At 35.1% G+C, this 23,240-nt stretch overlaps 2 protein-coding genes across 3 annotated transcripts; one reads left to right on the top strand and one right to left on the bottom strand.

The window, feature by feature from the left end:
* Positions 1-1,681: 1,681 nt before the first annotated feature.
* LOC131594521 (co-chaperone protein p23-2-like) lies at positions 1,682-5,551 on the bottom strand. 2 transcript variants are annotated; one of them, XM_058866679.1, is made up of 6 exons: positions 5,483-5,551; positions 2,926-3,109; positions 2,659-2,815; positions 2,456-2,484; positions 2,304-2,349; positions 1,682-1,895 (listed from the first exon to the last, which is right to left on the bottom strand). In XM_058866679.1, the coding sequence occupies exons 1-6, from the start codon at positions 5,485-5,487 to the stop codon at positions 1,861-1,863; spliced, it is 456 nt and encodes a 151-aa protein (XP_058722662.1). In that variant the 5' UTR covers positions 5,488-5,551; the 3' UTR covers positions 1,682-1,860. The 2 variants fall into 2 exon arrangements, 1 of the variants encoding a protein (XP_058722662.1); XR_009281415.1 differs by lacking the exon at positions 1,682-1,895 and having other exon boundaries at positions 2,331-2,349; positions 2,456-2,554.
* On the top strand, positions 3,764-5,079 carry LOC131594519 (bifunctional UDP-glucose 4-epimerase and UDP-xylose 4-epimerase 1-like). Its single transcript, XM_058866678.1, has one exon. It carries the CDS (start codon positions 3,808-3,810, stop codon positions 4,858-4,860), a length of 1,053 nt encoding a protein of 350 aa, XP_058722661.1. The 5' UTR covers positions 3,764-3,807; the 3' UTR covers positions 4,861-5,079.
* Positions 5,552-23,240: the final 17,689 nt, after the last annotated feature.

The raw sequence follows: 23,240 nt of genomic DNA, 5'->3' as shown, positions 1-23,240 counted from the left end.
CCAAGAACTGACAGTGGAATTATGCAAGCAAAGGGAAGTGGTTATGTTACCTGTATTTGCTGCACTTTGAACTGTCCTCACCTGATTTGAGGTACTGGATTGGCTGCTAGGATTTACATTCTGTAGCAAGGTTATGAGTGTTTGGTATTGTTCAGCTGTAAGCTGTGGGGAAGGTTGAGTATCAGCAACATTGGAATCAACAGAGCTAGATTGTTCAGCGTTATCTACACTTGCATTGTGAGCATTTGAGCCAGAGGTACGTTGAAGATGAGGGGGAACTCCATGTTTCCTATAACATGTGTCAACTGTGTGACCTGATTTTCCACAGAAAGTGCACAATTTCTGTCTAAACTTTTTGGAAGCCGGTCTTCTATTGTCAGCAGCATTAACTAAGACCTTAGAATCATCATCAACTTGATTAGAAACAGGTGAAATCTGGCGTTCGTGTTGAATCACCATGGAAAAGATTCTGTTTAAACTTGGTAAAGGATCAAGAAGCAAGATTTGTGATTTCACAACATTGAAATCATCATTCAAACTAGTCAAAAAACGAATTACACAGAGGAAGTTGTGATTAGACCTAGCACTACGCATAGCATCACAAGAACATCGAATTCTACATGTGCAGGTGGGAATTGGCATATACATTTCCAATTCTTCCCAAAGAATTTTGAGTTGAGAAAAAAATTCTGTTACCGTACGAGTATCTTGCTTCAAAGAATATATTTCTTGTTGTAATTCTGAAATGCGCACCAAATCTCCTTGTGCAAAGCGTTCCTTCAAGTCATTCCAGACATCAATGGCATTCTCCATGAAGACGATGGATTGACCTATTGATTCTGAAACTGAACGCATAATCCAAGAGTGTACTAGCATGTTGCATCGTGTCCACGCTCGGAAAGAAGGATCAAACGTATCAATTGGGATAGGAATTGTGTCGTCGACGAAATCGAATTTCATCTTTCAACCAAGAGCTCTACGCATGGATCGTGCCCAGCTGTGATAATTGGAACCGTTGAGGACGAGTGTGATGGATACAGAGGCTGGACCGTCGCTAGGGTGGACATAATAGGGGCTTGTTGGATCGGAAACGGGATCGGAAGATCCAGAACTGCTTGAATTGTTGGTGTTTCGTGGTGGAGCCATGGATTCAAAGGCTCGGTGATACCATATTGAGAAAATGAAAGTAAAGTTTGTTACAGATATGTAACCGAAAGATAACGAATTGGAAGAGAGAAAGATCACAAAAGAATGCTCTATACTTCATTCATATTTTTGGATAAGGTACAAAGTGAGTACCCAATAGTATTTATACATGTGCTAATATCTATGCTACTTGATTGGAGTAATCTCAGCCGTTTATCTTAATACCCATAATTAAAAACCGAGTTTTCTTCACACCCGACCCGACCCGACCCTGCCTCCAATTAAATTTGTTTTTCGCTTTAGTTTCGGGACGGGAGCGGCAAGGTCCGAATAATTGTGCTTAAGTGACTAAGAACTCCTTACATTACATTGACTGTGTATATAAATAAAAAAACTTGGATTTACAGTCAAAGATAGAAACTTGAATCAACAATAATGGATGTCAAGGTTGTATAATTTCAAAAACATATTTTCAATAAAAGAGGTTAGATTAGGATGCAACCAGCATCCACATCAAAGAAACCTTTGACTAGAATTAGTACCAAGTAATCAAGAAGCTGAAGACTGTTTTGAGATTCCAAAGCACTACTCAGATTCTATTCTATATATACAACAGGATAGCTACAACAATATGAGTCTTATCCATGCAGCTTTCTAACACTTTCATATGATTCCATCTCCTTGAAGCTTTTTCAACCTATGTTACTATAAAAATCACTTTCCTCTAGCCTTTTCCAAATCAGGAAGATCTGCAAATGATAATCATTTATACATAAACTGTAAGATAAGCGCTTACGCTATAAGCATAACTGCTTAATGAAGTTGTTTATCCAAACAGAGACCAGGCATAACTGCTTAATGAAGTTGTTTATCCAAACAGAGACCAAGGTATCTTATAGACAGGACCGTCTTAAGTTTTTTTAGACCTTGTGCAGGTTAGTCATGATTCAATCGCGACAAAAAAAAAATATGAATACTATTTAACTACGGTTTAACCGTGACAAATATTTTATGAGATCCTATTTAACCGCGATTTAACCGTGATAGATTTTGAGCACTATGCGGTAGCAGTAGCACGCCTTACACGCTCTCAAAGAAGATGCAAGCAATTGAAAGAATCGCTGTAGCTAAAGAAGAGATGCAACTGATTCACTTACATAACATTCCTTCATCGTCACTGCTTTCATCATCTTCGCCAGCAAACTGCAAAAGAACAAGTTGAATTGTATAAGATTAAGTACTTGGAGTTCGAGGTTTGTTAAACTCTACAACTCAAAATTACATGCGACGAGAAATAAAGTTGACTTACCCGTCCATCATCATCGGATATCAATTCAGCTGCAATAATTCCAATAGAAACTTCAATCAGACGAGTGTAATACTTGCAAGTAATTGATTTAGTTTTAACCTTCAAGGTTGTCGAAACAATATAATTATATAAATACTCATGCTGAATTAGAGTTAAATTTTGAAACACCGATCAAAAAGTTATTTACGATAACGAAAGCTTACAATCTGATTCTGCGTCTTCGTCACACCATTTATTCCAATCGACCTTTAGGTATGGAGCAGGTTTCTCTTCGGACTTCAGTAGTCTTTTCCACCAACCCCTTTGTCCTTTCTGAATTGAGCATAGTATGTTTCTTGAGCTCGATTTAATTTTACAGCCCTACATAGCACAATGACAAATTTAAATACAGAACCATCCACCCTTTTCAAAACTGGATATGGAAAAAACCGAAACTATCGGTAAATTGGAAGCAGTGAAAGATCACTCACCTCAGGTTCAATCGATCCATAAAGTTCCAAGGTAAAGCTGTAGGATTCATGTTGAAGCTTAGAAGCAGTGAAAGCGAACAAACCATGAGGCTCACACTTCACAGAAACATCCTTGGCATCAGTTAGAGAAACAGTCAGGTAAAGCTTGTCGGAACGCTGCGCCCACAGAACTTCAGGATGGCGACTACACACAAACCGAAAAATCAAATTAGTAGGGAAAAATAATTTTTCAACTATAGAGGGTTTTGCAATAGTATACTGTATATATAACCGTAATCACAATTATTAGAATTATAGTTTCGCATAACTCGTCCCTATAAAACCGGTAAGTAATGTGAGGGGTCTCACTCGATATAAACTATTCCCAGACTCTATCGATAACTAATATGGAATTTGAGATTTTCCCAATACACCCCTCACACCCAACAGTATTGAGCTTGGTGCGTGGATATAAATGGTGGGTGGCCCATGATCCGATCGACAAGTCCTAATACCATCTTAAAATTATAGTTTGGCCTAATTCTGTAAAAAAGAGGTTAACAGCGCGTTGTAGAATTATAGTATGGCCTAAACACGGTTGAAAAGGAGCTTACTTGGCAATACAATCCAGAAGCTAAAAATGGAACCTACATACAAAACAGAATTACTAATCTTATCTTAAATTAGCCGCGCGCCTAATTTAACAAATCGAAAATGGATTACAGATAGAAAGAAAGTTAAAATCTAACAAAATCATTCCAGATCCCAATTTTCTGTCCATTACCTAAAAATAGCAACTAATGATTATAAAATCCAAAACTCAAATTCCAAATCTATCACTTTACACAACGCTCTCTATCTCTCAAAATCTCACGCCTCTCTCTATATCTGCTGTTTCAACATATGGCGTCTTCATCACAAAAAATACTTGTAACCGGCGGGGCTGGTTTCATTGGCGCTCATACTGTTGTTCAGCTGCTAAGAGATGGGTTTCATGTTTCCATCATCGATAATTTCGATAATTCTGTCATGGAAGCAGTGGACCGCGTTCGTGAAGTCGTTGGTCCAAACCTTTCTCAGAATCTTGAATTCACACTGGGAGATCTCAGGAATAAAGATGATTTGGAGAACCTCTTCTCAAAAACTAAATTCGAGGCTGTGATTCATTTTGCTGGGCTAAAAGCAGTTGGTGAAAGTGTTCAAAATCCTCAACGTTATTTCGATAATAATCTCGTCGGCACCATCAATCTATATGAAGTTATGGCTAAGCACAATTGCAAAAACATGGTTTTCTCATCGTCTGCAACGGTTTACGGCCAACCTGAAACAATACCATGTGTGGAGGATTTCAAGTTACAAGCAACGAACCCTTATGGACGGACAAAGCTTTTCCTTGAAGAAATTGCGCGAGATATTCAGAAAGCTGATCCAGAATGGAGAATCATTTTACTGAGATACTTCAATCCAGTTGGGGCACATGAAAGTGGTCAACTCGGCGAAGATCCTAAAGGCATCCCAAATAACCTCATGCCTTATATACAGCAAGTAGCCGTTGGAAGATTACCCGAGCTCAATGTATATGGTCCCGATTATCCTACAAGGGATGGCACTGCGGTACGAGACTATATCCATGTGATGGACTTAGCAGACGGTCACATTGCCGCCCTAAGAAAGCTTTTCGCAACGGAAAACATAGGTTGTGTGGCTTACAATTTGGGAACCGGACGTGGCACATCTGTGCTTGAAATGGTTGACGCATTTAATAAAGCTTCCGGCAAGAAAATTGCATTGAAATTATGTCCGAGAAGGCCAGGAGACGCTACCGAGGTCTATGCATCTACAGATAAAGCCGAGAGAGAACTCGGTTGGAAGGCCAAATATGGTGTAGAGGAGATGTGCAGGGATCAGTGGAATTGGACAAAGAACAACCCATGGGGTTACTCGGGGAAGCCTTGAATCAGCTCGACAAATACACTACTCATAAACCGATATTTTCTATACTAATAGGCCTCCCATTGTTAAAGAGTACTTGAAGCCTGTTAAGGTCAAACTCTAATTCTAATGCGATTCTCTGCTATTTGAGACCGATATTCAATAACTGAATAAAAATAATTTGTCAGAATGGTAAAAAATTCGAAACTATTTAGGGTTTTACAAAAATGTTTTTAATTTAATCCGCGGTATCAAAGGTTTCTAATGTCTCTACAATGCACCAATAACTGAAACCCTAAGAGTATTCTTTGAATGCGATACTTCGCGAATATCAATTATCGCGATTTCAACTTTCAATTGTTTAAATGACTAAGAATATTGAAACTTCACAGGGTTTTACAAACAAATGAGTCAACAATATATCAAAAAGTTTCATTTTTTCTTCATGATAATTACAAAGATATGATTTTGATGGTAGAAACAAATGTAGCAAAGACAATAATAACATGAAATTGAAATGGGGCAGAGCTAAAACTAAGCAAGAGTGAAAGTAATAATGGTTTTTCTTCATATAAAACATAGAAAAATTTCAGATTTCAGCAAAAGTAAAATGAAAGAGAAAAAAGACAGCAAGAAAGGGAAAAACCTCATTGTCTGCAGAGTGGAGAGTGAAGAAGTGAATTCTATGTGAGTGTTTGGATTTGTCTCACTTGAGCCTTTCTTTTGGTTCTTTAATGTATTTATACTGAGGAATATACTTAAACATATATAAAAAAAATTAAGTGAAGATTCATTTTAATTCCTAATTTTTTTTGAGAAAACAATTTTTTATTTAATTTTTTAAATATTTAACCAAGTTATTTTAGTTATTTTTTTAATATTTTTTTAAATTAATTTTTTTTACTTTTAAACTGCCATATGTATAATTATTTTTAGCTTATCAATCAACCGATATTTTTACCAAACAGAGCCATAATATTCAGTTTCTTATTTATTTATTTATTTTAATTTTATTTAGTTATCAAAGAAATCTAGAAGAAAAAAATATATATTCAAGTTTTAACTTACAAATAAAATTTATATTAATTTGTTTTAAAGTTTGTTTTCAAGTTTTAACTTACAAATAACACTTATATCAAAATTTTAATTATTAGTAATACTTAATATATTTTGATAATAAATCTTTAAATAAAATTTACATCCACTAAAACCACATTTAAATATTTTACAAAACCATTTTATATAACTTAAAATTAATTTCTAATAACATCTAAAATAAAACTCATACGTTTAAATAATTTACAAAACACATCCAAATATATATTGAAATACTATTAAAACATGTTTGAACTAAATCAATGTAATTTAAATGTGATTTTTTATATCATCCAAACATATTTATAAGTTAACATATAATATATATTTTATAATATGTATTTACAAGTTAATATATTTATATATTAAAAAATAATTTTAAATTATTATTTAATTGTGTTTGAATAATATCAAAATGTGACATTAGTGAGTGTGAATTTTATTAACAGATTTATTATCAAAATGTATCATAGTTTCTTAAAAATCACATATTTATAAATAAACTTATATTTAATAGGAATGAGTTTGAAATATATTTAGATGTGATTTTAGTGGGTGTAATTTATTTAAACGTGTGAGTTTTATTTTTGATATTATTAAAAACCAATAACTCCATCCACTTCATCCATCTATTACCAAAACCCATTCTTCTTAACATAGACCTTAAATAGTTCAAACTCACACAATCGTATGCTTTTTTAAAATCAACTTTGAAGAGCAAACAATTTTTATTTTCCTTTCTAGCAAAATCAACAACCTCATTTGCAACTAGAACCCCATCCAACAATTGTCTTCCCGGCACAAAAGCACTTTGGCAAGGGGAAACGATCGGATCTAGCACACCTTTCAATATACCCGCCAAGAGTTTGGCAACCACCTTATACAAACATCCCACCCAACAAATGGGGCGGTAGTCATCCAAGCCCAAAGGATCGGATGATTTAGGAATTAACGTTAAGAAAGAAGAAGTAATAGCTTTGGAAAGAGCATTACCGGAATAGAAGGCCTCGAAAAAAGCCACAAAATCCTCCTTGACTACATGCCAACACTTTTTAAGGAAAAGAAAAGTGTACCCATCCGGACCCGGACTTTTATCACCTCCACAACTCCAAATAGCTTCCTTTATCTCGCTCTCTAAAAAAGGTTTCTCAATGTCTACCGAAGTCTCCTTCTTAATGCTCTTCACATGAATTCCTTCCAAACAAGGTCTTCTCTCATCCACCTCAACGAATTTTCTACCAAAATGATCCACAACCGCCTCCCTAACCTCTTCCACCGATACCGCCATACTCCCTCCCGTAAGAATAGGGCAAATATGTTTAATCCTTCTCTTCTCCTTAATCACCTTGTGAAAGAACCGACTATTATCATCCCCTTCCCTCAACCATTTTAATCTAGACTTTTGAAGAAGCATATTCTCTTTTATCCGCATATTCCTCCAAAACCGACTTGACGCCTCTTTCCTCCTCTCCAAAGTGACCGAGAATAAAGAGCCATCATCCGCCCCTACAATGTCATCGGCCAAGTTAATATCCCTCACACCCTCTTCCACCTCCACATCAATTTTCCCAAAAACCTCCTTATTCCACCTCCTAAGAATATCCTTGAAAAGCCGAAGCTTCTCTTTTAAGACAAAACCACCTCTACCACAAACCACCATCTTCTTCCACTCAACCCCCACAAAAGGAAGGAAATCGACATGAGAAAACCATTCATTATTGAACATAAATGGTTTAGGACCCCAATTAGCAACATCCGACATAAGCCACACCGGACTATGATCCGAAATATCTCTATCTCCGATCAATTGCCCAACCACACCCCATCTACTAACCACATTATCGGCCACAAGGAAACGATCTATTCTACTCATGGACTTTCCATCCCCACTAAACCAAGAAAATTTCTTTCCTTTGCACGGAATGTCAATCAACACACTTTTTTGAATGAACTCCGAAAAGGCTTCCACCTCCTTCTTCTTTATCACTAAGGATCTTCCCTTCCTCTCCCTCCTATCTTTAATAGAATTGAAGTCCCCTCCCATAATCCACTCACCATCGTTAAATTTGGCCTTCAAATCCAACAAAGAATCCCACAACCTCCTTTTTTTTGCAAAATCACATGAGGAATAAATGTTGACCAAATAGTACATCTCCCCCTTCCAAACCATTTTAATACCCAAAAAACCTTCGCCTTTAAAACTATATAAAACATCCACACTTCCAACTTTCCGAAGCGTAATAAGGCCACCCGAGTTCCCCGAAGCATTCGAGAAAGAATAACCAATCTCCGTGTTACTCCAAAAACTTCTAACCATCTCCTCTTTTAGACAAGACATCTTAGACTCTTGAATCATAAAAACATCCGCATTCCCTTTTTTAATAATGACGCTAATTCTCCTCCTCTTTAGAGCCTTCATCCCCCCTCTTATATTAAAACTTCCGATAATCATAAAGACACCTTTTTTAACTCCCTCCCGCCCTCCTTTGATATCTCTTCCCCATTCTCCAATAACTCAATTCTTCTCCCTAAATTACCTACACCCTCCATATCTACTACACCCAAACCTAAAATAGCCTCCAACAATTTCTCCTTGATGTTGCCGTCCAACATACCCCACAATTTCTTGTTATTCCTACAAATATCGGAATCTTCACTATGTCTCCCATACACCGCCGTCTTAGACCCACCATCACCGGAATTTGCACTCCCAAACAAAGAATAAACTCCGCCACACAGCCCTTTATTCTTGACTATCTTCCTTTTCCTCCCACTAGAATAAGCGTTACCTCCCCTGCCCACTTTATCCTTCAACCATTTATATTTCACCTTTTTTGTTTTAACATCACCAATAACCATACCCTGCTCCATGCTTCTACCAGCCCTCTCCTTTAAGATACTGCACCCCACAACAGATTGAGAGACAGAATGAGAAAAGGAATTAGAAATGGAATTAGAACTAAGGGTCTGCGGTTGCACATGGGGACCACATGTGTCCTGTCTTGGATTCTCTCCCTTCGACACGTTCACGAACTCTCCTGCCCCATCCACGAGCAACCCCGCACTGTTAGGCACCAACTTCCCTTTACCCCCGTCCACCCTCTCCTTAATCTTCACCGCCCGAACAGCGTCATCAAAACTACTATCAACAGATTCAAAAACCCCCTTCCGGTTGATACCAGTACCTCCTGCAATTTGGTTCACCTTATCCTCTCCTCGACACCCACTAATGTTAATCGGCCCGGGACGATGAGGAGAATTAGGAAATAAGACAGGAAAAACATCCGGAGCTGACCCGAAACTATCTTCCAAAAAGTCTTCCCCAGAAAAAACGGACTCCACCTGTAAATCGTTTGACAATAAATCATCTGAATCCGTAGATTCGGGGCCAGGGTTTTGAGTTTTAGGATTACCTGAAAACGCCCACGAAGAGCCATAGCTGTCTTCTTTAAGCAACAACAAGAAGGGAATGCCATCTATGGTCACCTTTAGAGAATTCGGGACAGCAGCAGACAATTTCACCCTTACCATGACACGAGCCACATCAAAGCAAACGCCACTAGCTGTATGTTCATCAATGCAAATGAATTCACCCAAACATCCTCCGAGAGCCATAAAAAATTCAGAATTCCAAGCGAGGGGCGGGATTCCAAAAACTCTAAGCCACACGACTCTAGACTCGTCCCTGTCTGCATCTTTCCATTTGCTAATGTCTTCAAACCAATCTTTCCACCATACCTCCCCCTCTCCAATCATGTCTTCTATGAAACCAGGTTCCCTATCTTCCAATAAACACATATTACCTCCCATAGGAGACACCTTTACTGCAAACATACCCTCCATATCAAAGTGTGATTGAATATTATAAGCAGAGCCTGGAATTTTCACTCTGCCCACGTATGCCTTGCTAAAACGCTTCCTATCCTCGTCGTTAGAAGAAAAACACAAAGAAGTTGACAAGTTCTGACTGCACCCACCCTTGCCATTGACCTTTTGAACTGCTTAAGCATAACTTCTACCCGCTTTCCTCCCCCCAAAATCACCATGCTCTCCCTTATACACCTCTGAGGTTTGAAACCGTACTGACCCCCGTTTTCCTTCCGCCCCCAAACTCCTCTCAACACCTTTCAGCACTTCACCTCTAACAAATCTAGAAGGGTTAGCATGAATTTTGTTCCCCGCAATCTGGACATTATCTAAACGAACCCCAAGCATCTTGACATCTTCCACCTCCTTGAACCTAGCGAAACCGAAACGTCTGCCTCTGTTATTTCTCCTCGGCGATATTGCGACTTCAACCACCCTACCGATACAACCAAACAGCTCGAAGAGGTCCTTCGCCTTCGAAAAATCAAGAAAATCAGAAATGAAGAACGACGACACCTCCACCCCTTCATCGCAGTGATTGCGATTCCTTCCCCCCGTCGGAAACACATCCCATCGACGTTGCAAAAACAGAATTCTGTGTTTGTGATTGACTCTTCTCCACTCTCCTTCCCCAATAGACCTTGAATTTGCGTTCATCAGCTGTAATCCGCGAGGAACCCTAACCCCTCTTTTAGAGAGAGGTCAGAGCGAATCTACAGTAGAGAGAGAAGAAAAAAAAGCTTCTACGGTAATATTAACTTATAAATGTTAAATGACATAAAAGATATTTAATATATAATTATTTTATTTTAAATTAAAATAAATTATAAAGGTTAAAAATGAATTTTAAATAAAATAATAAGGATAAAAAAGGAAGAAAAAATAATAAGCTATAAGACATAAGCTAAAACGCTATTTGAAATAGCGTCTGGAAAATAAGTTATAAGCTAGTAAAATAAGCTATAAGCTCGTGATGAAAAGACCGTTACCAAACGGGTCTAAATTGTCATATGATTTTATAAGACATAAGCTATAAGCTCGAAAATATGTCTTACCAAGCAGAGCCTAAATAATAATAAAAAAGTAAACAATCTAGCAAATCAATCATGAATAATCAAATAAACAAATAAAAACATAGAAGTTATAGTAATTAAATAGTAAAAGTAATAAAAAAATAATGGTGGACCGACCGGCCTCCCCTTCCAGGTTTTAGTTTTCGAATAAACCTATTCTTTAGGAATACTATTCTTTATTGATTTATTCCTCCTTAAAAATAGCCATGACATAGTAATGTAAATCATGGTCCCTATTTTACTCCTTTTCAGTTTCTGTATTGGCTATAAAGCCATTCATTTACATTCAATTAAGCTTAAGAGCTACAATCTTGTTTTAACATAAAAACCTGCCTCATTAGAAAGCACCCCTCTCAAGCTGGTAGAAGAAGTCAGAGATTTAAAGGAGATGGCTGCTAAGTTTGCGGTAAAGTTTGATTTCAAGGACTCTTCCAAGAGGAAGGTTAGTGGTACATGATTTCCTTTTCTTTGAATGCAACATATGTTCCTTATTCTATTAACACTATTTATGCATGATGCAAAATTGTATAAAATGATTATTCTTTTAGTGTTTAGTTGTAAATGTATATGTATTTAAAGTCAAAATGAAATGGTATTTTGTGCATTAAAAAATGGTGACATAAGCTTTTGAAAGAGTAACCTATTTTAATTGCTTTGTTTAGGCTTCAAAGATGTGAAAATTGGAGAGAAATAGTTTGGAGTATCTTCTGCACCATTTTTCTGCAAGGATTCAGCAAACAAAGTGAATGTTATCTTTATTTTAGGTAGAATTTTTCAAATTTAGAAAATTGTGAAAGAACTATTTCGGCTAAACTATATAAAATCATGAAAGACTTTGATAAACATATGCATCCACATTTTCTCCACTGCATGTAAACAATTGTACCTTCTAATTGACCTGTTAATTAAATTAAACACAAAAAAAAAAAAAATCAATTAGCATATAACTCGTAAACAAATATATAAATTTTCAATAAATATTATTTTATTATATAACTATATTATGGCGGTGGAAGCAGTTATAATCATTTCAATGCCAATGCAATTAGCATGTTTAAAATATTTATAAACTTTTATTTAGAGTTGCCGTGAGGTTCTCTAACAACAACATTGTAATTGTGATTCTCACAAGAAATAGACAGAATATGATTGCGTAATAAGTAGTAAAGGAAAAGAGAATGAGGGTTAATGAGCCAATTAATCCCCATTCTCTTTTCATGTACTACTTATTACACCACTTATCTTCCGTTCATTTCTTGGGCTAAGAATTACAATTACAATGACGGTGCTAAGTAGCTATAAAAAAGTTTATGAATTTTGTAAACATGCTAATTGCATTGTCGCTGCCATTGAAATGAATATCATTGCTTTCCACCGTCATAATGTGAGTATAGCTATGTAATAAAATCTCATTGAAAATTTATATTTATATATATATATATATATATATATATATATATATATATATATATATATATATATATATATATATATATATATATATATATATCACTTATATGCTAATTGATGTTTTTTTTATGTTTAATTTAATTAACGGGTTAATTACAAGGTACGTAGTTATTTACATGGAAGGGGAGCAAATGAGAAGTTCTGCATGTGAGATAAATGAAATTCTTACTCTCATTGTCTGAATTTCCTGCCACCAACAGGTTTCCAAGTGCAGTTATGATGCCTGCATGCAGCTATATGAAAAATAACTTCTGACAAAAAAAACTCCTACCTTCATATATGTATATGGGTTTGTCTCCTTTCCAATTGCCATTCTTTTACCAATTTAAGATTCTATATAATTCAAAGTTTTGTAAGCTTTATGTGTTTGTAGTTCCACTTTGCATAAATTGTGCGCAAAAAAACTGAATAACTGTTTTTGTGCAGTTGCAAAGGGCTGGTTTCAATTCTCAACAGCTTGCCTGATTTTACTTATCCAACACAATTTATATGGTGCCTATGGAAAATGGTTCCAACACAATTAATGTAAACAAAACTAAATAACTGTTTTGTGCAGGTTGCAATGCTCTACAAGCAAGCTACGGCGGTTGCTGAAGTCAATCTTGAATGATACCGTTGTTACCATCATTAGGCATTCAATTCAGAATGCTGATGCTTTTGAAGCAACTGCTCAACAATTGAAAGAAGGACAAGCCACTACTGCAAGTAGTGTTTTCCATAATCATTGTTCTAGAATTGTTGTATTAAGCCTTCAGTTACATGTATTTAAGATTCTACATCAGTAGTCATTGGTATGATTACAAATTGCTTATTATGATTCATGAACACATTCACATGTTATTGAAGTAGGAACTTATTTTTTCTTATTTGCACAAGTTCTACTATTATTTGTTCGATTTTTGTATGCAATGTCATAGAAAAAGAATAACTATCGGTTAGCATTAGTTTTTAAACTGTTGATGTATGCTGCTGCTTTGTATTATTTTATTTTATGGACCAAAAAGAAACATAAAGCCATACAAGGGAACAAACCATTACTTTTAAGGTGGTCCCCAATATTTAACCAAAAGCATGGTTTAATACAAATATAAACAAGGCAAATTAGAGTTAGTTGGAATTTATTTTTATGGAAATGTTGGGTTCTCACCCTTTAATATGAGAATAATTAAGGAAGAAATCATGTGTAAAATAAATTCTTAGAAATAAAAAATATTTGTGAATACTTTTCAAACACTTGAAACAAACATGACATTATTGCATTTCTAATATATCATATTTCTATGAATGTTATTTTGTAACTTGAAACAAACACACCTAATGGTGAGATATTTTAGTTTTTCAAAGAGTCAAACATTGCAAACACTTGGGCTTCATCTTTACAAAATGTGTTTGTCATGTCTTCTAAATGATAAATAACCAATGTCAAAAAAATAATTTTTTTTCAATAGGTAATGATATTTCATAAAAGCCAAAGGATATAAAACAATCAACTGAAAAAGAACAATTACCTCTTTACACAAGAAAGAGGTAAAATGTTCCAAAAATAAAAATTACAGGACGCAAATGAAACATTAACTGCTCTAAACCACTTCCAAGAGGATAACACTATAGCACTGACACACTCGTCGAAGCTAAATATGCTACCTCTAAACAAAATTGTATTCTTCATAATCCAAATGTTCTAAACCACCGCCATCCAAATAACACCGACAGTTAATCTTTCGTCTAAAATCTTAATTTTGTCAAAGAAAACAACTTAACTTAAGGATTGTCAACGAAATGGAACCGCCTATCCAAGAGCCAACTTTCTCCCACATTTTCTCCAAGATTGGGCACGAAAAAAATAAATGATTAGCATCCTCCTCTGATCTAAAACAGAAAATGCAACAACAATCGATAGCCGAAGTCAAGATCCCTCTCTTCTTCAACTGCTGTCTCGTCGGTTTTCTATCCAACACAAGTCTCGGAAAGAAAATTTTAGCCTTTGAGTGTGCCTCAATCTTCCACATAAACTTCAGCTTTTTCAAATTCTCTTCTTCCCCAACAGTAGATTCCCCTCTACTTCTAATAGCTAACGCACACGATTTTGCCGAGAATCCTTCATCTTCTTGGCAGCCCATATGACAATGTCCCTCTCATCATGCACCAAATGAACACTTGAAATCTGATCAAGCAGGAGTGTGACCAGGTACTGATCATCATCGTTATCGATAATGAACCAGCCAGCAACGTCCAAGGACCAATCGTCTTCCTCCCAATTCCTTGCTTTCCCAACTAACATGAGGTTCCATTATTGTTATAAAGAAAAATGAGTTTTGGAGTAAAATGCAGTTGATTTAAAATATAGCAGAATGTTCTGCAGACGCATCTACGAAACACTCTTTTTTTAACACTTTCCGTAGATATATCTACGAAAGATTTCAAGAATTTGAATTCCTTTGAATTTTTCCAACGTTCACTATGTTTTTTATGCTTTCATAAATGTACCTCCAAAAAAAACCAAATTTAAAAAAAATATGCTTCCTAATGTGTATCTACGGAAGCAGGAGACATAATTAGAATTTTTCTAGGTGGGTAAGAGATTCAAGGGGTATATTGAGATATTTTCAAAATATATTAGTAAGGTGGTAGAGGATGTTATCCAATGACTAAGAAGTCTCTAGTTAAATTCTTGTTTAGTTCAAAATTTTGATTTTTTTTCTATCCAGCTTTCTTTAATATGTAAATTAAATAATAAAGATAAGAAATATTACTTAGATTTAAAAATAATTGAAAATAAAAACTAATAGTTCCATGTTACCAAAATATTACACGTGACAATCTAGTCATGGTTATAAAGTAGAAAAAAAAGGATTGAGATAAATATTAAGAGAAGGACGAACTTATTTCGATTAAATTTTACAAACACGGTCAAATATCCATTGATTTCGTACAAAATTAATTTAGAAAAAGTGAAGAAATGACAAGAATTAAAAGTCTTAGTTTGATTTATTGAAACGACGTGTCCTTCATTTATTTAAAAATCTTAAAATTTATTGAGTATTAAGCAAAAATTAATAAGTTTTACATTACTAATAATATTCTTGATATATACCCCTCATTTAATTCTAAACCATTTTTGTTCTATTCAATATCAATACAAATATTTTACTTAATTTAACATATATTATATATCAAATCTAAAAACAGTAATGGCAATTAACGAATTTCTTTAATTAGTATAAAATTATTATTATTTATTTAATATATATAGCAAAAGGTACTACTCTACAAGTACAAACAAAAAACAGTTGTTGTTAGATATTGATTTTGTCTCATTTGTCATCAATATGACGTCGTCGTCTTCTTCTTCTCCTTCTCCTCCTCCTTCTTCTTCTTCTTCTTCTTCTTCTTCTTCTACTACTTCTTCATGCACATCGAATGTCATGAACATTCAACCCAAAATCGAGCCCAGTTCATCACTGGAATTCATTTCTTTGAACTCTAATAATTTAGAAGACAAGTCGATTCAAGATCTTGTAGGTATATTGCGTCGAACGTGTCAACTTAAAACTTTTGAACAAGTTGAAGATCTTGTAGTTATTCAGAAGTACATGAAACTTCTGAATAACTTATTGAAGGAAGTTAAAAAGTTGAAGGAAAAATATGTTAATGATGGGAATAAAGATGTTCACCATTTTCTTGGAGTTGCTGTTGGTATTCAGGTCTAGAAGAATGGTGAGCATCTTCATTCCCATCATTAACACATTTTTCCTTCAACTTCTTAACTTCTTCACCAAACATTCATAACTTTCATGTACTTTTCTCTTACTCATACAATTCTTCCTTTTTCCTAAAACCTACCTTAGCCTGAATCCTCGACTGACTCTCAAAGTGAAGCTTTTGTCTCTCCATTTCAACTTTTTGTCACAGTTGTTGAATCTCTTTTCTCAGTCTCGTATCTCTACTCACCAAAACACCTTCAACTTGTTCTAAAGTTTTAAATTGACACGTTTGATGCAATATACCTACAAGATCTTGAATCGACTTGTCTTCTAAGTTGTTATAATTCGTGGAAATGAATTCTAGTGATGAACTGTGCTTGATTTTGGATTGAATGTTCATGACATTCGGTGTGCTGGAAGAAGAAGAAATCGACGTTATATTGATGACAAATGACACAAAATCAATATCTAACAACAACTGTTTTTTTGTTTGTACTTGTAGAGTAGTACCTTTTGCTATATATATGAAAAAAATAAAATAATTTTATACTAATTAAATAAATTCGTTAACTGCCATTATTGTTTTTAGATTTTGTATAAAGTATATGTTAAATTAAGTAAAATATTTGTATTGATATTGAATAAATAAAAAATGGTTTAGAATTAAATGAAGAATATTTTAAAATATCTTTTCCCGAATTTGTTTAGCATCTCTCTCTTGCAAGAGGCCTCTATTGGTGCTATGGGGGGTGGAAGGATGGGTGTTGGATTTGGAGCGACTTAGGTATAGCGAACACATCCTCGAAATATTGATCGGTCGGTCAAACGTTGCATTAGTTGATTATTTAATTCGATTACGCAAAAGTTTCTTAAAACTCGCGATAAATTCACAAACACGGTCAAATTCCTTCGCCTAGAGTGATCAGATTTCTAATAAGGATTAACTAATCAAACAAAATGAATTTATTCGCCTAGAGTGATTGAATTCAAATAAGGATCAACTCCTCATCGACCAGAATTAATTATTCCGCCTAACGCGATCTAATAATTCTAAAGAAGATCAACTCTTTTTCAACCAATCACACCTAATCAAAATAGCTCACCAATCGAAAACGTTTTAACTAACATAATCAAACATTCAAAATCAATTTTCAAAAGAGGTATTGTGTACTTGCTTTCAAATCAAACTTCGAACTACGCCCACGATTACGCAATTTTCAAACCTGGGGATACGTAGGAATAGGATTTTGAAACCCTAGCGAGTATAATAATAAGTAAAAAATGGTTTCTTTGTAAATGAATATAAATAAAATAATAAAGGCATAATGTATAGAAATTAATAAACACACCTCGAACCTAAACCTAAAGGGGTCCCTTTGAGTACAAGGGAAATAAAGGGTGTCTAAAACCTTCCCTTTATTTAATTAACTCGCGATTTTAGAGTCTCTGAGCATTTAGGGTTACCCATTATATTCCCTTCCGTTAGGATTAAAATTCGTGGCGGCGACTCTCTAAATTTTTAAGCCGGTTACTACACAATGTTATTGCTTTTTCTTCCAATAATTTCCTCGAAAATCCTCTAGATTCCAGATTTGGTGTTATATCCCTTATAGTAAGATATGATGTTGCTGCTATATTTTTTGGTGTCATAGTATCTCTCAAGCTTATGAATGGACTATAATCTTTCAGATAACGGTCCAAGATCCTTTCAAATTCTTCTATGGTTGGAGCCATTTAGAAGTCTTGTAAAGTGAAACATCGGAGAGGATGATTATAGTATTGGGCTAAAGCAACCAAAGCCCACACAACTATCTTCACTGTCAATAATTTCAGTATCTTTCCATGTCTTTCTCTGAAGTTGTTATGCTTGATTGATGTTAGCTTAGCACTCAAGGCTATTAGATTATCTGCTTTCGGCACTCTGAACTTGAGTAACAGCGTATTTCTTTTGTCTAAATGCATCTTGTCTTTCAAATACTCACTACACAACTTAAGTCATTTTTAAATTCCTTGTAAATAAAAACCATAGGCTAATAATCTCTTTTATGAAAATTTATGTGATGTAATGTCATGCATATTATGGGTTTATAAGTATTGAGATTGTATAACAAAATAGTTCTAATTGTTTGGCACAAAGTGATTCTCACAAAGGGGTGGCTCAAAGATTTTATAAGGTTCTATAAGTCACATACTCTATATGAAAGTATTGATACCATTGCAAATAACTTGTAAGTGAACAATTTTCTTAAGAGGATCTATTATAAGTTAGGTATTTGTGTCAACCAAATGAGACAATAAGTCAAGCATGCTAACACTCTGCAACCATCGGCTCCAAAGTTTTAGACACGGTTCCCGAAGTCAAGGATTCTACTAGAAAATATTGCCACCGTCACAGATAACTTGCAAGACAACAATACTCTCAAGAGAGTCTATTTTGGGTGAGGTTGTTGCGCCAACCCAATGAGACAATAAGTTAAGCAAGTCAGCACTATAAAACCATCTGTCCTGATAGTCATTGGTTTAGGGTTCTACTAAAGATCCATAGAGTCACGTACCCTATTTGAAAATATTACAACCATTGCAAATAACTTGCAAGACACTAATATTCTCAAGAGGATCTACTTTATGCGGGGTTTTCGCGCCAACCCAATGAGACATTACGTCAAGTAGGCCAACACTATGAAATCACCATCTTAAGCTTAAATTTCTCTCAAAGCTCGGGTATAAATTTTTTCCTCACAATGTACCAATAACTAGAGCATTCCAACGATACCATATACAAGATTATAAAACATTTGAATATACAATTATGAAAGCATGTAAAGAAAAAAAGGAGAAGAATAAGGCATGTAAAAAAAAGAAAACACTTAACATAAACAACTAAAATAGGGTGGAGTCACTTAGGAGAAAAGTCCCCAGCTGTCGTGGCGTGAAAAATATCCAAGCGTATCGCATGCAAGGAAAAGGTTTAGCACCCCTTACTACCACTGTACTCAATGGGACCCATTTAGTTAGTTTTGTGAAGGATGTAAGCGTGGTGTCTACTTGCGATCTTCTAATTCTTATGTGAAAAAGAAAGAAAGAACAATTTTTAGGATTTTTATTATTGATTCTGACGAGACATTAAATCTCGCTCCTACATATCCTCTAGTGCGATGGGAAACTCTAGACTACGTAGTATTTAGTAGAAAATAATTGTTGGTTGGTTGATTTTAATGAACGATGTTAGGGTCGCATTCTAATGGTTAAATGTTGCTTGCGTGTGCTCGCGTGGAAGGAATAAGTGTTTGTTTGTGTCGCGGTAGAATAGATAAACATGTTCTTTTGGAAAAGGTTTTTGATGCATATGGGCAGAAAAAATATAGTTTGATGAGTTACGTTATTTTTAGGTGGGAGACGAGTATTCTAACCACAAGCTTAGTACGGATAGAAATCAAAATACTCGGGGAACGCATTGAATGGGATAAATACATCCTAACCATTCCTTTTCATCACAAGAGTTTTATTATGAAGTTGTAAGATGAACCTAAGTTCGTTTGATTAACATATTTTACACAGAAGACAAACATTCAAGCCACAAACTAGGTACCACTATGAGGGTCCTAATTAATCCAGAGGCCCTGTTCTAATTTTATTAGTAATCCTATTGTAAAATTGTATTCCTACGCTAAATTATTAAATTAGTACTTTTTATTTATATTAAATTAGTACTTAGAATAATTAATTAATTTAAATTAAGAAAACTAGAAATTAATAATTAATTTAGATATTTAGTTAAATAATATTAAACAAAAGAATGTTTATTTAAAAAGATAATGATTTTAATAAAAGAAGCTCTTTGTTTTTTATTTACAAATATATTTGAAATTAGAAACTATATACTTAATGTGATAATATTATTATATTTGGTTAAACTAACACACATTCGTGATAATGTTATTATTAAGGTAAAAAAAAACGCAAAAATATAACTATTCAAAAAGAAAATCAGTCTAACACATTTATACTATATCCTTCACATGCGGCAAAACACAAACTCACTCTCACTTTTATATTTGGAGTAGAGTATTTTTTTTTTTTTTATGTTAGTAATTGAAAAATATGGCACCTCAGAATATTGGCCTAGTGCTACATCACTGGTTGCACCGGTGAATAGTCGGCCCTGATGACTAGCAACCCAAATATTTGAGAAACGGATATGATAAATACATCATAACCATTCCTTTTTCAACTGGTATTTAAATTTGAAAAGAAATTGGTGCTGATCAAGTGTTTGATTTGCGTTCACTTTAAAAATGATTGAAAAGGATTTTTAAATTGGCGACGAAATGATTGACTATATTCACATATGTCTACACGGTTGGTTTTATTCTATTTGAAAAATACCCTTGTTATTGATCAAGAGTTTCAACTTATCTTAAAAATTTTGGTTATATAGGTAAGTTAATTTATTTGTGAAATTGACCTTAATTTTTGTGCTAAATGCAAATGCACTTTGTAACACCCCTCTAATAACCCGCGGCAGTTAAATAAGTATTGATCAGAGTAAACATGCAAGAGGTGTCACAGTTCATAAAATGAAGAAAACACACGTCGGTACATATCATGCATTCACTGAAACAACTGAAATTATAACTCATTAAATAAAATCATGTTTTACACAGCGGAATTAAAAGCACAGAGTCAACATTCATCATTAATGTATCCGACTCAACCAACAAAGCCAATTAGAGTTATAATCAACTCAAAACAAACGTGTTCCCAGTGTTACATCTACCAGAGCATGACACCGACACTATAACTAAAAACCGACTTATGAGCTAATCCTCACCAAGTCGCGCCGCTACCTCAATTTGAAAATGACAACAAGTAAGGGTGAGTCTCATCACAGTTAACCAATGTTATTGCATCATAAATAATAACATATCATAGTTATATCATTCACCCAATTGTTTCATATTCGGACAAATCAATCATTCATACATCCACAGATAAACAGACAGTCAACATGTAACATATATCATCATGCTATAAACAAATCATGCACATGTATGAAACTGACACTATGCATGTGGTACCAATCATCACCAGTGGAAATCATCCACCGACCGATCTATCATCATCCAGATACGGCCCTGCCAGCACAAATTACACACAATGGGAATTCTGCCCCTCGCTGAATCCTCTCATCATATAGGATTCAGCCCATGTTTATGAATGCATGCAACATATATATAACATACTTTCATCATTACCATTCTATGAGTAGCATCATCTATACTCATTTCATCATCATCATCATCATCAATACTAAGCATGTTCATATATACATTGACATCATTCAATACAATCAATCATCAGTAAACCACAGAATCACATCACAAGGTTTACACAATCTCAAACAGCATACAAACAGGCCTACAAGTCAAAAGTTACACATCATCGAACTTTCCAGAAAAATCACAAAACAGAAATTTCACATACAGGAAGCCGTACGTGTATCATAGGGTCCATACGAGTCCATACGCGTATCCCCTTGCCTCATACGCGTATCATACGCATCTCAACAGGATCAGATTTTGCCTACAAGCAACCTCATACGCGTATCAGTCTTGCCATACGCGTATCACCAGAATAATTTTCCTCTTTCAATATTTCCATACGCGTATGAGCATCCTCATACGCTCTCATACGCAAAACACCAGTACGTGGTATTTGGGACAGGGCAACTGCGTATCATACGCGTATAGCCCATTGGGAGTGTCCCCCATACGTGTATGACCTCATCCCATACGCGTATGGCACTGTTTCATACGCGAAACACCAGAAAATACCCAGAACCTGCAGAATTCGTAACAGTCCAAAACCCATTCGTTTTTACTCATACCAGTCCACGATTTTGAGTCTAAAAACCAGAAAAATCACATCTAAACAGCATACGAATTCATCCATAACCATAGTATATGATTCCCTACTAATTCTATTCATCATACCCTAAATCTATCAGTTATTAGGGGTTAACAGTTCAATTTTAATGATGAACATAGATGAAGATTCAGAATATAGAATCAACGGATCCAATCATACTCCTAATCCATACTATCACCCATAATACGATAAAAGAGATTAAACGGAGAGTCTCCCCTTACCTCAGATAAAAGTCTTGGTTCTTGGTCTCTCCCTCTACAATTCTCCTTCACGTTCCTTGTTCCCAATTATGTTCTTTCACGTTCTTCCTTTGTTTCCCAATTTCCAATTATTTTATGAAAAAATAATAATATTGAGATTAGTGAAAGCTTTACTAAATTACACCCGCATCTTTACTATTTCCTCATATGGCCCAAATGCCTTAAACCATAATTTATTCATTATTTCCTCAAAATCCTTAATAATTCTAATTATTAATTAAATATTCCAATTTAAATTAATAATAAAATTATACGGGTGTTACAAATCTCCCCCACTAAAAGAGTTTTCGTCCTCGAAAACATACCTCAGGTAAAAAGCTCTGGATAAGAGTCTTTCATCTGACTCTCTAGCTCCCAAGTAACATTTCCCTCAGCAGGTCCTCCCCAAGCTACTCTGACCAAAGCTATTTCCTTGCCCCGCAATTGTTTCAGCCTTCGATCCTCAATCCTCACAGGTAAAGTCTCAACCGTCAAGTTATCTTTCACCTGTATATCATCTACTTGGATCACATGGGACGGATCTGAAATGTATTTCCTCAACTGAGACACATGAAATACATCATGCAAACTTGCAAGCATCGGCGGTAAAGCGATACGATAAGCCACTTCTCCCACTCTTTCAGAAATTTGAAATGGTCCGATAAAACGCGGAGTCAACTTCTTCGACTTCAATGCCCGACCAATCCCTGTCATAGGAGTAACTCTCATAAACACATGATCTCCCTCTTGAAACTCAAGTGTTTTCCTCCTCTTGTCATGATAACTCTTCTGACGACTCTGAGAAGCCTTCATCTTCTCTTGAATCATTTTAATCTTCTCTGTAGTCTGTTATACAATTTTTGGACCAATCACAACACTCTCACCAGATTCGTACCAACACAATGGCGTCCTACATCTCCTACCATACAAAGCCTCAAATGGAGCCATACCAATACTCGAATGATAACTGTTGTTGTAGGTAAACTCAATCAAAGGCAGATAACTATCCCAAGTACCTCCTTTTTTCA

Source organism: Vicia villosa, linkage group LG4, assembly GCF_029867415.1.
Source record: "Vicia villosa cultivar HV-30 ecotype Madison, WI linkage group LG4, Vvil1.0, whole genome shotgun sequence".
In the NCBI taxonomy this organism is placed as follows: Eukaryota; Viridiplantae; Streptophyta; class Magnoliopsida; order Fabales; family Fabaceae; genus Vicia; species Vicia villosa.
The sequence above is the reverse complement of the archived record's forward strand: the minus strand, read 5'-3'. Positions and strand labels throughout refer to the sequence as shown.

Bases quoted from the DNA above. Each gene is read 5' to 3' on its own strand.
- LOC131594519 (XM_058866678.1), top strand. From the start codon at position 3,808: ATGGCGTCTTCATCACAAAAAATACTTGTAACCGGCGGGGCTGGTTTC.
- LOC131594521 (XM_058866679.1), bottom strand. The intron at 2,816-2,925 runs GTGAGTGATCTT...TGTGCTATGTAG, and splicing joins ATGGATCGATTGAACCTGAG to GGCTGTAAAATTAAATCGAG. The intron at 1,896-2,303 runs GTAAGTGAATCA...TATCATTTGCAG, and splicing joins TGACGATGAAGGAATGTTAT to ATCTTCCTGATTTGGAAAAG.